This window comes from Haliotis rubra, unplaced genomic scaffold (assembly GCF_003918875.1).
Source record: "Haliotis rubra isolate DU_JTF1 unplaced genomic scaffold, ASM391887v1 Scf40, whole genome shotgun sequence".
NCBI classification, from domain to species: domain Eukaryota; kingdom Metazoa; phylum Mollusca; class Gastropoda; order Lepetellida; family Haliotidae; genus Haliotis; species Haliotis rubra.
In genome coordinates, this window is record NW_025767080.1 from 3,149,172 (window position 1) to 3,161,794 (window position 12,623).

The following is a 12,623-nucleotide window of genomic DNA, read 5'->3' on the forward strand; positions in this document are numbered from 1 at the left end:
CCACGGTGTGACGTGATCTGCCTGATCCCGGCTCGAGTTAAGTACACTCCACCACGGTGTGACGTGATCTGCCTGATCCCGCCTGATCGAGTTAAGTACACTCCACCACGGTGTGACGTGATCTGCCTGATCCCGGCTCGAGTTAAGTACACTCCACCACGGTGTGACGTGATCTGCCTGATCCCGGCTCGAGTTAAGTACGCTCCACCACGGTGTGACGTGATCTGCCTGATCCCGGCTCCAGTTAAGTACACTCCACCACGGTGTGACGTGATGTGCCTGATCCCGGCTCGAGTTAAGTACACTCCACCACGGTGTGACGTGATCTGCCTGATCCCGGCTCGAGTTAAGTACACTCCACCACGGTGTGACGTGATCTGCCTGATCCCGGCTCGAGTTAAGTACACTCCACCACGGTGTGACGTGATCTGCCTGATCCCGGCTCGAGTTAAGTACGCTCCACCACGGTGTGACGTGATCTGCCTGATCCCGGCTCGAGTTAAGTACACTCCAGTTGAGTACACTCCACCACGGTTAAGTACGCTCCACCACGGATGACGTGCCTGATCCCGGCTCGAGTTAAGTACACTCCACCACGGTGTGACGTGATCTGCCTGATCCCGGCTCGAAGTTAAGTACGCTCCACCACGGTGTGACGTGATCTGCCTGATCCCACGCTCGAGTTCTGCCTGAGTACACTCCACTCCACCACGGTGACGTGATGTGCCTGATCCCGGCTCGAGTTAAGTACGCTCCACCACGGTGTGACGTGATGTGCCTGATCCCGGCTCGAGTTAAGTACGCTCCACCACGGTGTGACGTGATCTGCCTGATCCCGGCTCGAGTTAAGTACACTCCACCACGGTGTGACGTGATCTGCCTGATCCCGGCTCGAGTTAAGAACTCTCCACCACGGTGTGACGTGATCTGCCTGATCCCGGCTCGAGTTAAGAACACTCCACCACGGTGTGACGTGATGGGGCAGGAAACATTCGGTAGAAAACTCACTGTTATTCTCCTCACGACCGTCCTGTTCATCAGGAATGCCAGCGGCGCTGATTTCAGAGAGAAGTATATTTTCAGTTCCAGGTTAAAGGAAGCGGAAATACATCTTTCTATGTGGCTGAGTTACGTTTCCGTATGAAATATACTAGTCAAAAGAAGACAGGGACCAACCTATTATTTCATAGTACTGCAGTTAATCACTTCATGAATGAATCGGGCAGACCTTAATTGTTTTCAGCAGAATAGGTAACTATCCTTATCAAACGTCGAGTAGCGTAAACAGGGCAATACCAGGTTCACTTTTTAGAGCTTGGTGCTGTTGTACAAAGCAATGTTAGCGCTAAGGTGATCGCAACTCCCATACCTTAACACAGGTTAACAGTAGTCGTAGCCCTGAGGTTGTTTTGTACAACGGCACCATGAGCTGTAATGACTCTAGCTTGTAGTTCTGCCATTACTTTTGCACTATTTCACAAGAATTAACATTGTAGTGTTAAGCAAGAAACTTCAGTAAAATACATTAAAACTGAAAAAAAATATTTTTATGAACTATGCTTCTAAACCAAACACTCACTTCACGGGTTTGACAATTGTGCGTGGTGAAGACGCGGAGAAGCGACAAGGCATTTTTCGCCATTTTGCTGGTTTTATTTAACGTATTTACTTGTAACAACTTCTTGCGTCTGAACGACTGAATATACTGTGGCTTTTACGTTCTTTGTTACCTCTGCCTTTCTTATAGTCCACGAATAGATGAAGAAAACTATAAAATAAGACCTTGAAAACTTGTCATTATTTATTAAGAATAGGAATCATTTGAACGTTGCACTTTTGGGAATCGAATCTCGATTTTCAAGTCAGTTTGAACATCGGGCTACCAGAACCTACTTATAATTGAAAGGTACTCAAAAGAAGTAAGGACCACGTGATTCTTTAATATTACCACAGTTAAGCTGTCATGCCACAACAGGGATATGAAAGAATCGGGTGGTAACTTCTTTGGAATAGTATAAATAAGCCTTTTGGGGTGCATTATTCACAAAGCGTTCGAAGCACTACGCCATTCGCTAGGACTAGGACATCTAATCCAGTCCGGCGTACTGGCGTTCATTTCTGAACCCAAACTGTAACGGTTGTCGTATAAGCAGCACATCACAACAGGAATACATTTTGTCTATCATTTTTCTCTTTTGTGGGGATCTCACAACAACCACGGGGTAATGCGACCCATAAGTTCCAACGGTCGTTTAGATAAACCCAGTAAATCAAGTATTTTATTTTAATTCTTTTTATTATAGGATATTTATATAGCGCACATATCCACGCACTAGTGCATGCTTAATGCGCTGGTATTTTTTCCCTCGATCATTGGATGTCAATCTCAACGGCACATCGCATTATCAATCTCAACTCCCTGGGGAGTATACAACTCTTGCAGCCACTAGGCGCACCGAGTTATTGTGGCTTTCTCATCCTAAGTACTGGCGTGCACAATTATACACGACCATAATCTCCGATTATCCATCTGACGTCTACAGATTATCTTCCTCAGATGTTTCTGCCGACTATTTTTACCTATCCCTACGTCGTCAACACAGGAGACTAAATACTTTGACGACAGGGAAGTGTCAATGGAACAATCTCTTAATGTGTCAGGGATGGTTTATCGCTGATTTACGTCGAATCAAAATGGTTAGCAATAAACAACAAAGGTGAGCTTCAGGACCTAACTCCGTTTGTTACACTTGAACCGGTCGTTCGTGAATATTGCTGAATGAATTGTATAGATTATTCACAATAATGATTTATTGTACAAAATACACTGAATGATTACAAATATGTAGTCCAGATGTTTAGGTGGTGCATTCCTTTGGGGGTATGAAAACTTCCGGATCCGATATACCGAGGGTGATATCAAAGAAACTGGAAACAGAGAAGACACTTTGTTCATCATGGGATCATTTATTAATAAGTGTACCGATATAACACACATCTGTGCTGGGAGTGAACCGCCAGTATACCGTTATCTTGGCGGAGCGGTATATGCCGCTAACCTTTTGTAACTTCGAGTGATATTCGCCCATTCCAGACAACCGAAGTCCGCCTTTAACAACAGTTATTATATAAATTCCGCCGATTATATTCGATTTCTCCATACACAATGTTCGCCATCCTCATTCACATTAAACAACAAGCAAGTGATTCTATACCACGTTAGGAGTTGGTGAACTACTGGTCAAATAAGATCATTGATAATAGGCATTTTAAATGCGTCATTATAACTGTGGTCGATATTGTTGAAGTGGAACACTCACTTTCTGATTACGCCCCCAGTCTGGTTGCTGTAAAATCCGGCCTGGATGGGGATACAGTCAGTCGCGCTTACCGTCAAGAAGTAAGGATCTGAAAGCCCACAGTCATTCTTATCAGAATCGTATTCAGATTATCAACCATTAAAAGGTTACCTAATGAACGTTTATCCCAAAGACGTTTAAAGGGTTTTAATCATGAGAACTGGGAAGCACGGACACGTGCACATACGGCTGCACATTTCGATACGTAACATCGCAAAAAAGTAGGCTATGGAAAAATAATGACAATTATTATGGATATACAACTTCTTTTATTCTGTGGAGGCGACGTTTCGACATAGGTTCTAATGTCGTTGTCAAGCAAGTGATACATGAGTAACAAATTGAGAGAATATATACAGGAGTTGTTGTTACAGTAGATAGGGAATGAGTTGTTTATACAATAGATGAGGTTGATGTACAACGTTTGTATGAGAGATTGAGTAAATTGATAGGAAGCCAATAGGGTTACTGAATTAGAGCTTATACAACTGATAGGAAGCCAGTAGGGTGACATACAAGGACTGAATTAGAGCTTATACAACTGATAGGAAGCCAGTAGGGTGACATACAAGGACTGAATTAGAGCTTATACAACTGATAGGAAGCCAGTAGGGTGACATACAAGGACTGAATTAGAGCTTATACAACTGATAGGAAGCCAGTAGGGTGACATACAAGGACTGAATTAGAGCTTATACAACTGATAGGAAGCCAGTAGGGTGACATACAAGGACTGAATTAGAGCTTATACAACTGATAGGAAGCCAGTAGGGTGACATACAAGGACTGAATTAGAGCTTATACAACTGATAGGAAGCCAGTAGGGTGACATACAAGGACTGAATTAGAGCTTATACAACTGATAGGAAGCCAGTAGGGTTATAGACATACAAGGACTGAATTAGAGCTTATACAACTGATAGGAAGCCAGGTGGATGTTTATACAATGGATGGGGTTGATGTACATAGTTGGAATGAAACAGGTAATGTACACAAGAAATATCATTGATTACTTTATCAAGTGATGGTAGGCATTGTAGCATCCTTCAGTTGTATATAATAATTGTCATTATTCTTCATCAACTCAACTTCTAAAATGCCTATCAAAGAAGTCAAAGTAGGCTTTTGACAAAATCGCAAAAAGTAGGTACGTCAAGTTCTAATCGGTCGACATAAATATGGTCCATGTAACATCAAAACTGGATCACTTTCAGGGGGGCGGATCAAGACCTTTAACATGAGAGGGGTGTAGGGTGTGTGTGACACATATATATTGAAGTCCAACGGGGAAATGCTCAACAGGAATAAATAAATTCGTCTGGGAAAGCAAACAACAACAATAAAAACAACACTGTCAAGTCGATACACACATATGAATACAGTTGGAAGCATCTCTCGTGTTAGTCGATACATCTCTCTCTCTCTCTCTCTGGATTTATATAATATGCATAAGTGAAATGTTTTTCATAAGAATTCGATACATCCAGACCATATGAATACAGTTGGAAGCACCGTCTGTGTTAGTCAGATATGAAGTAACAATACAGCGGACCAGTGGCCAATTTCACAAAGCTATCGTAGCGCTACGACTGTCGTACGTCTACGCTAAAGTATGGGAGTTACGATCATCCTAGCGCTACGACCGCTTTGTGAAATAGGCCTCAGGCCATCGGTATGATGAATACAAAGCGAGTAGCGCTTCCCTAGTAAAAATGGTAACTCACTGTTGTCATCGACGCCGTTAAAGATGTTGACGATGACGTGTTCATCGGGAACCCCAGAAGCGCCAATGTCACCAGTCCCATTGAACATAGCGTCTGGGGGGACGCCGAATGGAATCCACGGGCGGCTCACGCCAGTCACGTTGCATTGCCGGGTACGTACATTAACTCTGTACTCCTTGTTCTGGGGAAGAATATATTAAGTGACAAAAGGTCGGTGGGGTGGATTTCAGACTGCTCTGGGTAGTAGTTCACCCATGTACGATAACGGGATCGGGTGGCCAGGCTTAGTTGACACATGCCTCGTATCCCAATGTGAGATCGATGTTGATGCTGTTGATCACTTGATTGTCTGGTCCAGACTCGATGATTTAGAGACCGCCGCCATATAGCTGGAATATTGGGGAATGCGGCGTTAAGAAATAAACCAACCAACCCAATTGCGTAGATCGATGCCCATGTTGATCACTGAATTGTCTGGTCGATTATTTACAGACGGTCACCATAGAGTTGGACTATTGCTGAGTGCGGTGTTAAACAATAAACAAACTATTCGTTAAACAACAAAGAAGGAGAAGTATATCCCGAACAAAGGTATGAACACAGGTATGAACACAGGTATGAACACAGGTATGAACAAAGATATGTGACTCACCTCGTTGAAAAGGAAGAGCCTGTCGAAGTAGTCCACGTCACGGCCCACGTCAACCTCCTCACTCTCGCGGACCCTTCTCTGTCTGTCGTCATAGGCGAAACGGGCGGAGGAGAAAAATCTTCTGTCTGGGTCGAACTGGAATGTGTAAATCCTTAAGTGAGACAAGTGTCTGCAAGGCGATACAAATAATATGACGTTATAGGCAGGTCTGCTTCACTCGTTACTAGATATGTAAGATACGAATTTATTAATTTCATCCTTTTTATATACTGAGAGAAACAAATAAAGGAACACGGAAAAATTCAAGCGTTCCTTTAATATTTTCCAGCTTTCATCATCAGCTTTGAATAGCTGAGAGTAAATAACGGAACACTGACATGAAGTGGTGTTCCGTTATTTGTTTCCCTCAGTATATATACCCAAACGGTTGACAAATGCATTCTTTAAACGCATCAGAATCAATACGTTAACTGGTTTTCATTTCAAACTTCAAATTGATTATCTAATAGAAAGGGACTGAACACGAGGCTGCGTTGTTCACACACATTCTACAGGTGTTTAAATGTTTATTGACGCGCCGGTGCTTTTGGTTGGGTCGTTTTGGATTCTATAGAATTTATCAAAATGTGAACATGAATTGGCATCACTCACTGTAACAACCCGGCCTTCGAACTCTTCGGGGCTTCCTGAAGAAACAAATCAACATCAGACGAACTATTAGTCTTGAAAAATTTAAGTAGTCTTTAAACGCACAAACTTTGGAACTAAATACATCATCATTAGCTGCTAGAGTGATAAGCAATATTTTAACTATCCCCCAGATAATGCGGTATTTGATCTTGATTAACATTTGGCCGTATTGGCCTGATTTTAACACCCCTTTAAAACGTAAAATTTCTCAAGTGTCTAATTCTTGATTTTGTCACAGTGATTATCGAGATGGTTTATAAGCGTCAGGGAAGTAGTTCGGCAGGCAGTTCTACTCACGGCAAGGATGTGGCAGTTGTGCCAAGGTGACGACACAGAGGAGAGCCAGAGAGACAATCAGCAACATGGCGGCGTATTCAGAGCACGGGGTGTGGAAGATAGGAATGTTTCAAATGCATTTATACTGCATGTGATGACCCCGGTCTTATCTTACAGTCTTTCACGACATGATGGTATTTTTTAAACTTGTCTCGTGGATTAAATAGTGAGTGCATGCTGTGTAGAATGTATAGCAATATTCACTTGCAGTTCAGCTTGAATCAACCCGTGAAGATCCGGGTTAGAATTGATCTTCAGTAACCCATGCTTGTCGTAAGAGGCGACTAACGGGATCGGGTGGTCAGGCTCGCTGACTTGGTTGACACATGTCATCGTATCCCAGGTGCGCAGATCGATGCTCATGCTGTTGATAACTGGATTGCCTGGTCCAGACTCAATTATTTACAGACCGCCGCCATATAACTGGATTGCTAAACTCACTCACTCAACTTGAATCACATTTCATTTGTTTGTTTTTTATTCAACACTGCAGTCATCAATATTTTCTGTATGACATCCTGTAAATTTATTGCACCGGACAAACCAGTGACAGAAGGCAAGAGCAACTACCCGGGTACCGGGTCACAATGACCTGCCATCTAAGCACCTGTAGTCAGGCTTTGCGTCTAGCTTTGGGTACTTGTTATGTCATATTCTTCAGACTCCTTAAAGAGGCTGTACTATGTAATACACCTTCAAGATTATTGAGTTTTTGTTTCATAGTGCTGATGTCATTTAGACACATCCTTACACTACATGTGAAAAGTGACATCACACAACATGAATCAAGTGAAGTGTGATCTAATGTGTTTCTGCTGATTAAACCAACAACCTGCAATTGCCCCTGGCGGGGATCTATCCTGATTGTTGAATTGTTCTTAAGGAACAGTTTGTGTGGTGCATTGTTCCTCGGAAAACTTCTATCATACCAGGATCCTTAGATGAGACTTTTTCAGGGTGTATAAACTTGTCTTTCAATCTCGCTGTTCAACAAACCAGATTTCCGTTATGTGAAATGGAAATACGAGTTACTGTACTGGCTGATTGGAGATGATGCCCGACGAATGGTATTCGTTATTTCCATATTATAACCTGATCCAATACAAAAAATATCTTTTTATACAAAGTGACTTCATATAATCATTACAGTAGACAAGCGGCAGTTGAAAAGTTCGTCACATTTGAACAGGTCGTGAATCAGTCTTTTCACAAAGAAATATACGAGTTTTCCGATTACATCAAAATACAATTTTATTGTACAAAATACATTGAATTACAAACATGTCGTAAATATGTTTAGGAGGAACACTCCCTGGGTGGGATGAAAGCCTCTGGGTCAGAAATACCGATGGAGATATCGAAGAAACTGAAAGAGAAAACATTATATTGTACATCATAGGAACACATCCATCAGTAAATGTGATGATATCAAACACATCTCCACAGCCTACAGTTAACACAATTGTAACGCTTAGGGACATACAGTGATTGTTCCATAAGTGAGTCATCATTAGTGAAGTTCCCATAGACTTGCATGTTAATTAACTCTTGCATGAATAACTTGTTTATGAAAATTATTCTTGCAACAGTTAATTAACATGTAAGTCTATGGAAATTTCACTAATGATGACTCACTTATGGCCAACTACCGTCTCGTGTAGGCCAATTTACTATATAAAGCAACAAAAAAGGAAAACAATAACAACAAAATAGCAAAACAAAAACCCAACCCCATACAAAAAAAAACCAAAACCCAAAAATTAAAACCCAGATATGTTAAATATCTCCCTGAAGATCTGAATCGAATTTCTGTCGAACCGGGCATGCTTGCTCTTGTAATTCGTTCTTTTAACCAGACCATATGTTCCCATTTGGCTAAAGGTGTACACTTGACTTGCCTCTGCGTGTGTTTGTGACAGATGCCACCAACAAGGCACCATGCACCCACTTTGATAGTAACACATAATGATATAGTGGATATACTATGATATAGTGGAAATAGTGAGGATACTTCTACTTGATTGTGCTTTTAGGCCTGTTTCTGTTTGTGTGGTTTTGTTACTTTTATAGACGTGGCACACTTACTCTGTGAGGACACCCCCAGTGTCGTTGCTGAAAAATCCTGCTTGGATGGGGATACAGTCAGTTCCGCTCGCCGTCATGAAGTAAGGGTCTGGAATAACCGTACAATCGTCAACATAATAATTTAGCAATATTCCAGCTGTATAACTGACTGAGTATGGTTTTACGCCGCTTTTTATCACAGCGTTGGAACCACACATTGTACCCATGTAGGGGAATCGAACTCGAGCCTTTGGTGTGACGAGCGCATGTTTTAACCACTAGGCTACCGCACCGCTCTAGGACAGCGGTCTGTAAATAATCGACTCTGGACCAGACAGTCAAGGGGTTGACATCATGAGCACGTATCCAACCAGTTGGGTTACAATGACATTCATCAAACACGTCAGCAGCCTCACTGTAAGGATCTTCACGGGTGCGAGTAACCCCTGTGCAGTAACTTACTACGTTTATAACGAACTACGGTTATTACGACTTGGTCCAAGGTACTTGCTGTATGTTTTAGTAGAAGTGCGTAAACGAACTACGTTTAAGACGAACTAAATTAGTGGTTCACAATGACCGTAAATTGATAGAACCTGGACTGAAGCTCTGGCTGCGTTTTTCAATTCCTACATGTGTTTTATTCAGAGACAAATAGTTCTTGTGCATCAATAGTTAAAACGTTGAAATGGTAACTCACTGTTGTCAATGGTACCGTCGAAGAGGTTGACGATGACGTGTTCATCAGGAACGCCGGCAGCGCCGATGTCAGCGGTTTCCCCTGAATCTAGCGTCTGGGGGGACGCCAAATGGAATCCAGGGACGTGTGATGCCAGTCTCATTGCATGTGCGGGTACGTAGATTGACTCTGTACTCCTTGCCCTGAGGAAGAATGTATAGAAAGCCGTGAAGGATGGATGGGTTTGATTAGTAAACCCTCATATATACATGCCAATGTGATGTCGGAATAACAGCCCCAAGGGGCACTGGACGGAGACATCAATTACGTTAATCAAACTAAATTAAAATGTTTAAAAACATAACCAGGGACAATCAAGATTCGACCAGCGACCAGCGGAACAGACGATCGCAGTCACGGAGACTTCCTTGCGTCAAATAAATGTCAATATTCGCGACCTGGGGAAAGAAAATCACGTTCCGTTCTATATGGACAGGGTGAATGTGTTTTGAACACTACTGTAGCCTGTAACGTGGAGGCTTGTAGCTCACCTCGTTGAAAAGGTAGAGTTTGTCGAAGAAGTCGACGTCACGCCCCACTTGAACCTCCTCGAATTCCCTGAACCTTCTCTGTCTGTCGTCATAGGCGAAACGGGCTGTACGGTAAAATCTCCTGTCCGGGTCGAACTGGAATGGAAAAGTCCTTACATGTCACAAGTGTATGTGCTTCGCGACACTAACAAATAAAGAAACAGGAAAATTCAAGCGTTCATTTAATATTTTCTTGTTTTCATCACAAACTTTGAATAGCGCTGTGGTGATGAAAACTGGAAAATAATAAAGTAACGCTTGAATTGTCCTGTGTTCCTTTATTTGTTTCTCTACGTATATATATTTTATGCTTACGTTTATGAATCTCGTATCATCATTTTCATCCTGCTTTGTATATACCAAATCGGCTGTCTGCGTTGACTTAGCTAGTTTCGATTATTTAGTAAGTGTTAACAAATACCTTGATGTAGACAAATTCATTTATACGGCTTTTATGAATGTTTGAATTTCAGTTTAATTGGTATTACAGTGTAAATGTTTAGAGTGTCTTGGATTGTAACGAACATCCAAAACATAAAAATGAATAAATATCACTCACTGTAGAAAGACGTCCCTCAAACTGTTCGGGACTTCCTGAAGGAGAACGAATATCAGTCATGTTATAAAACTACTCATGCCTAGTTGTTGAACTCTCAAAATCCATGAAACAGTTATAAGACAAAATAATACTTGTATACCGAATTTCTAGATATTTCTTAAAAAGATATCTCAGACTTAATTTATCGTAAATTACAGAAAATAACTTGATATTGAAAAATATAGAATCATATTTATATTAGATTACAAAAATACCATGTGCTCACCTGCTGAGGTGGAATAAGTACCATGTGAAGAACTAAGATATTCGTTCAAATGGATAATACTTCACTCAAGAGTATAACAGTCAAGCTGAATTATCCTTTTAGACAGGGTCAGTTAGACATGGCCAAGTTCCCCTACAGTACACAGAATTACTAAAGTGGCTCTGAAGAACGTATCAACATATATCATCAAACTTGTTATCAAGAAGGTTCATTCCAGATCAAGACTTGTATTCTGTTCTGGCAGAACAACTAATACACTTACTGCAAGGGTGTGGCTGTTGCGCCAGGGTAACGGCCACAAGCAAGGTCAGGGAGACAACCAGCAACATAGCGGCTTTTTCAGGAGACCACAGGAGGTGAATGATAAGAACAACTTCACTCGTATTTATACCTCCATGTGTTGACCTCGGTCTTATCTTTCAGATTTGGACGACAAAATGAATTGACATAATCCTGGACCAGGTAGTAAGTGAATGTTGTACAAAGGCCTTTTCGCTATGTTTGAATTTATTTTCACTTCACTTTGACAAGCTAGGAACACGTGTAATATGTTTCTTTTGAATGAACAACATTTTAATAGAATGCCTGTAATAGAAATTAAACCTGCTCGTGTTATGGATACAATATACAAATTGTCCAATAAAATGACCACTTAATCCATCAAAGTATATATAAGTGAGTACGAAGGTGTGAAAACTCACAGTGAAGGATGGAATCAAGTATCACGTTGGCGAGCAACGTGTCATATTTAGTAGATTTCTTTGAATGTTTACCATTACCTGTCCGACAGAGAAACCATGATTGAAAAGTTTGGATGTCATTAATGTATGTCTTTCTGTGAAATTTGAATTTACTGAGGCAACTGAGAAATGGAGACACAATAAGGAGCTTAGGTATGTTGCTCGACGTCAAGAGAATTCAGGATGTGTAACATCATCATCATAACTTAATCGTTGTTCATATCAATTAGGTAGCCTAATGGTTAAAGTGTTGGCTCGTCACGCCGAAGACCCAGATTCGAATCCCCACATAGGTACAATGTGTGAAGCCCATTTCTGGTGTCCCCAGCCGTGATGTTGCTGGAATATTGCTAAAAGCGGCGTTAAACTAAACTCAGTCAGTCAATCATATCAATTAAGGTGTCACACATGAAAGCCCACTAAGACTTCAATAGTTTCAAGGCGGTGTATTAACCCCCTTTTGTCTTTATTCTTCGACAAAGAAGTTGCATGCCAATTTCATGAAAACTGTGAAAATGCTGTACAATTACATCCAGATATTGTCCAACTATTTTCGTTAGTAACTTGCGTATGGCATTGTACTAGTGTGAAATGACTGTTTCGGGTTTACAAATGAAAATAGAGTTTACCATTGTGATCTAAACATATCACTAGTAATCGTAGTAAGGCTAAAGGAAATGTTTAAAAAATTATCCAGAAATGAAAACTGGGTGAATGTGACCTAGAGGTTTCAACTTCTGATGCAACCTACCATACTCTTTCCATGAGTATTTCAAGGAACTTCCTCCAGCAGTGTTTGATCAAGATAGGAACATCCAACATTCAGTAAAGGTCTCAAAATGTTTATGGTAGACATGTGGACTTCCGCTGTGTTTATATTATATTTGAACAACTGATCTGCCTTTGCTTGATTTTGTGGCATGGGTGGCAACATAGGGGCAGGATAACGTACCGAAACCATTTCA

The 12,623-nt window shown here is 41.3% G+C and overlaps 2 protein-coding genes across 2 annotated transcripts; both read right to left on the reverse strand.

Annotated features, from left to right (window-relative positions):
- Nucleotides 1–2,793: 2,793 nt before the first annotated feature.
- Nucleotides 2,794–6,868, reverse strand: LOC124287386 (mammalian ependymin-related protein 1-like). Its single transcript, XM_046723910.1, has 6 exons — nt 6,723–6,868; nt 6,387–6,421; nt 5,736–5,870; nt 5,084–5,264; nt 3,321–3,408; nt 2,794–2,928 (listed from the first exon to the last, which is right to left on the reverse strand). Exons 1-6 carry the CDS (start codon nt 6,787–6,789, stop codon nt 2,859–2,861), a joined length of 576 nt encoding a protein of 191 aa, XP_046579866.1. The 5' UTR covers nt 6,790–6,868; the 3' UTR covers nt 2,794–2,858.
- Nucleotides 6,869–7,992: 1,124 nt separating this feature from the next.
- Nucleotides 7,993–11,333, reverse strand: LOC124287326 (mammalian ependymin-related protein 1-like). Its single transcript, XM_046723822.1, is given in 7 exon segments — nt 7,993–8,127; nt 8,847–8,934; nt 9,526–9,598; nt 9,600–9,707; nt 10,056–10,190; nt 10,654–10,688; nt 11,181–11,333. Coding segments are annotated over 7 exon segments (576 nt in total). The 5' UTR covers nt 11,248–11,333; the 3' UTR covers nt 7,993–8,057.
- Between the last annotated feature and the right edge of the window lie 1,290 nt (nt 11,334–12,623).

Excerpts from the sequence above, each read along its gene's own strand:
- LOC124287386 (XM_046723910.1), bottom strand. The coding sequence starts at position 6,789 with ATGTTGCTGATTGTCTCTCTGGCTCTCCTCTGTGTCGTCACCTTGGCA. Across the intron at positions 6,422-6,722 it reads ACAACTGCCACATCCTTGCC|GAAGCCCCGAAGAGTTCGAA; the intron begins GTGAGTAGAACT and ends TTGTTTCTTCAG. Across the intron at positions 5,871-6,386 it reads TCGAAGGCCGGGTTGTTACA|TTCGACCCAGACAGAAGATT; the intron begins GTGAGTGATGCC and ends TACACATTCCAG.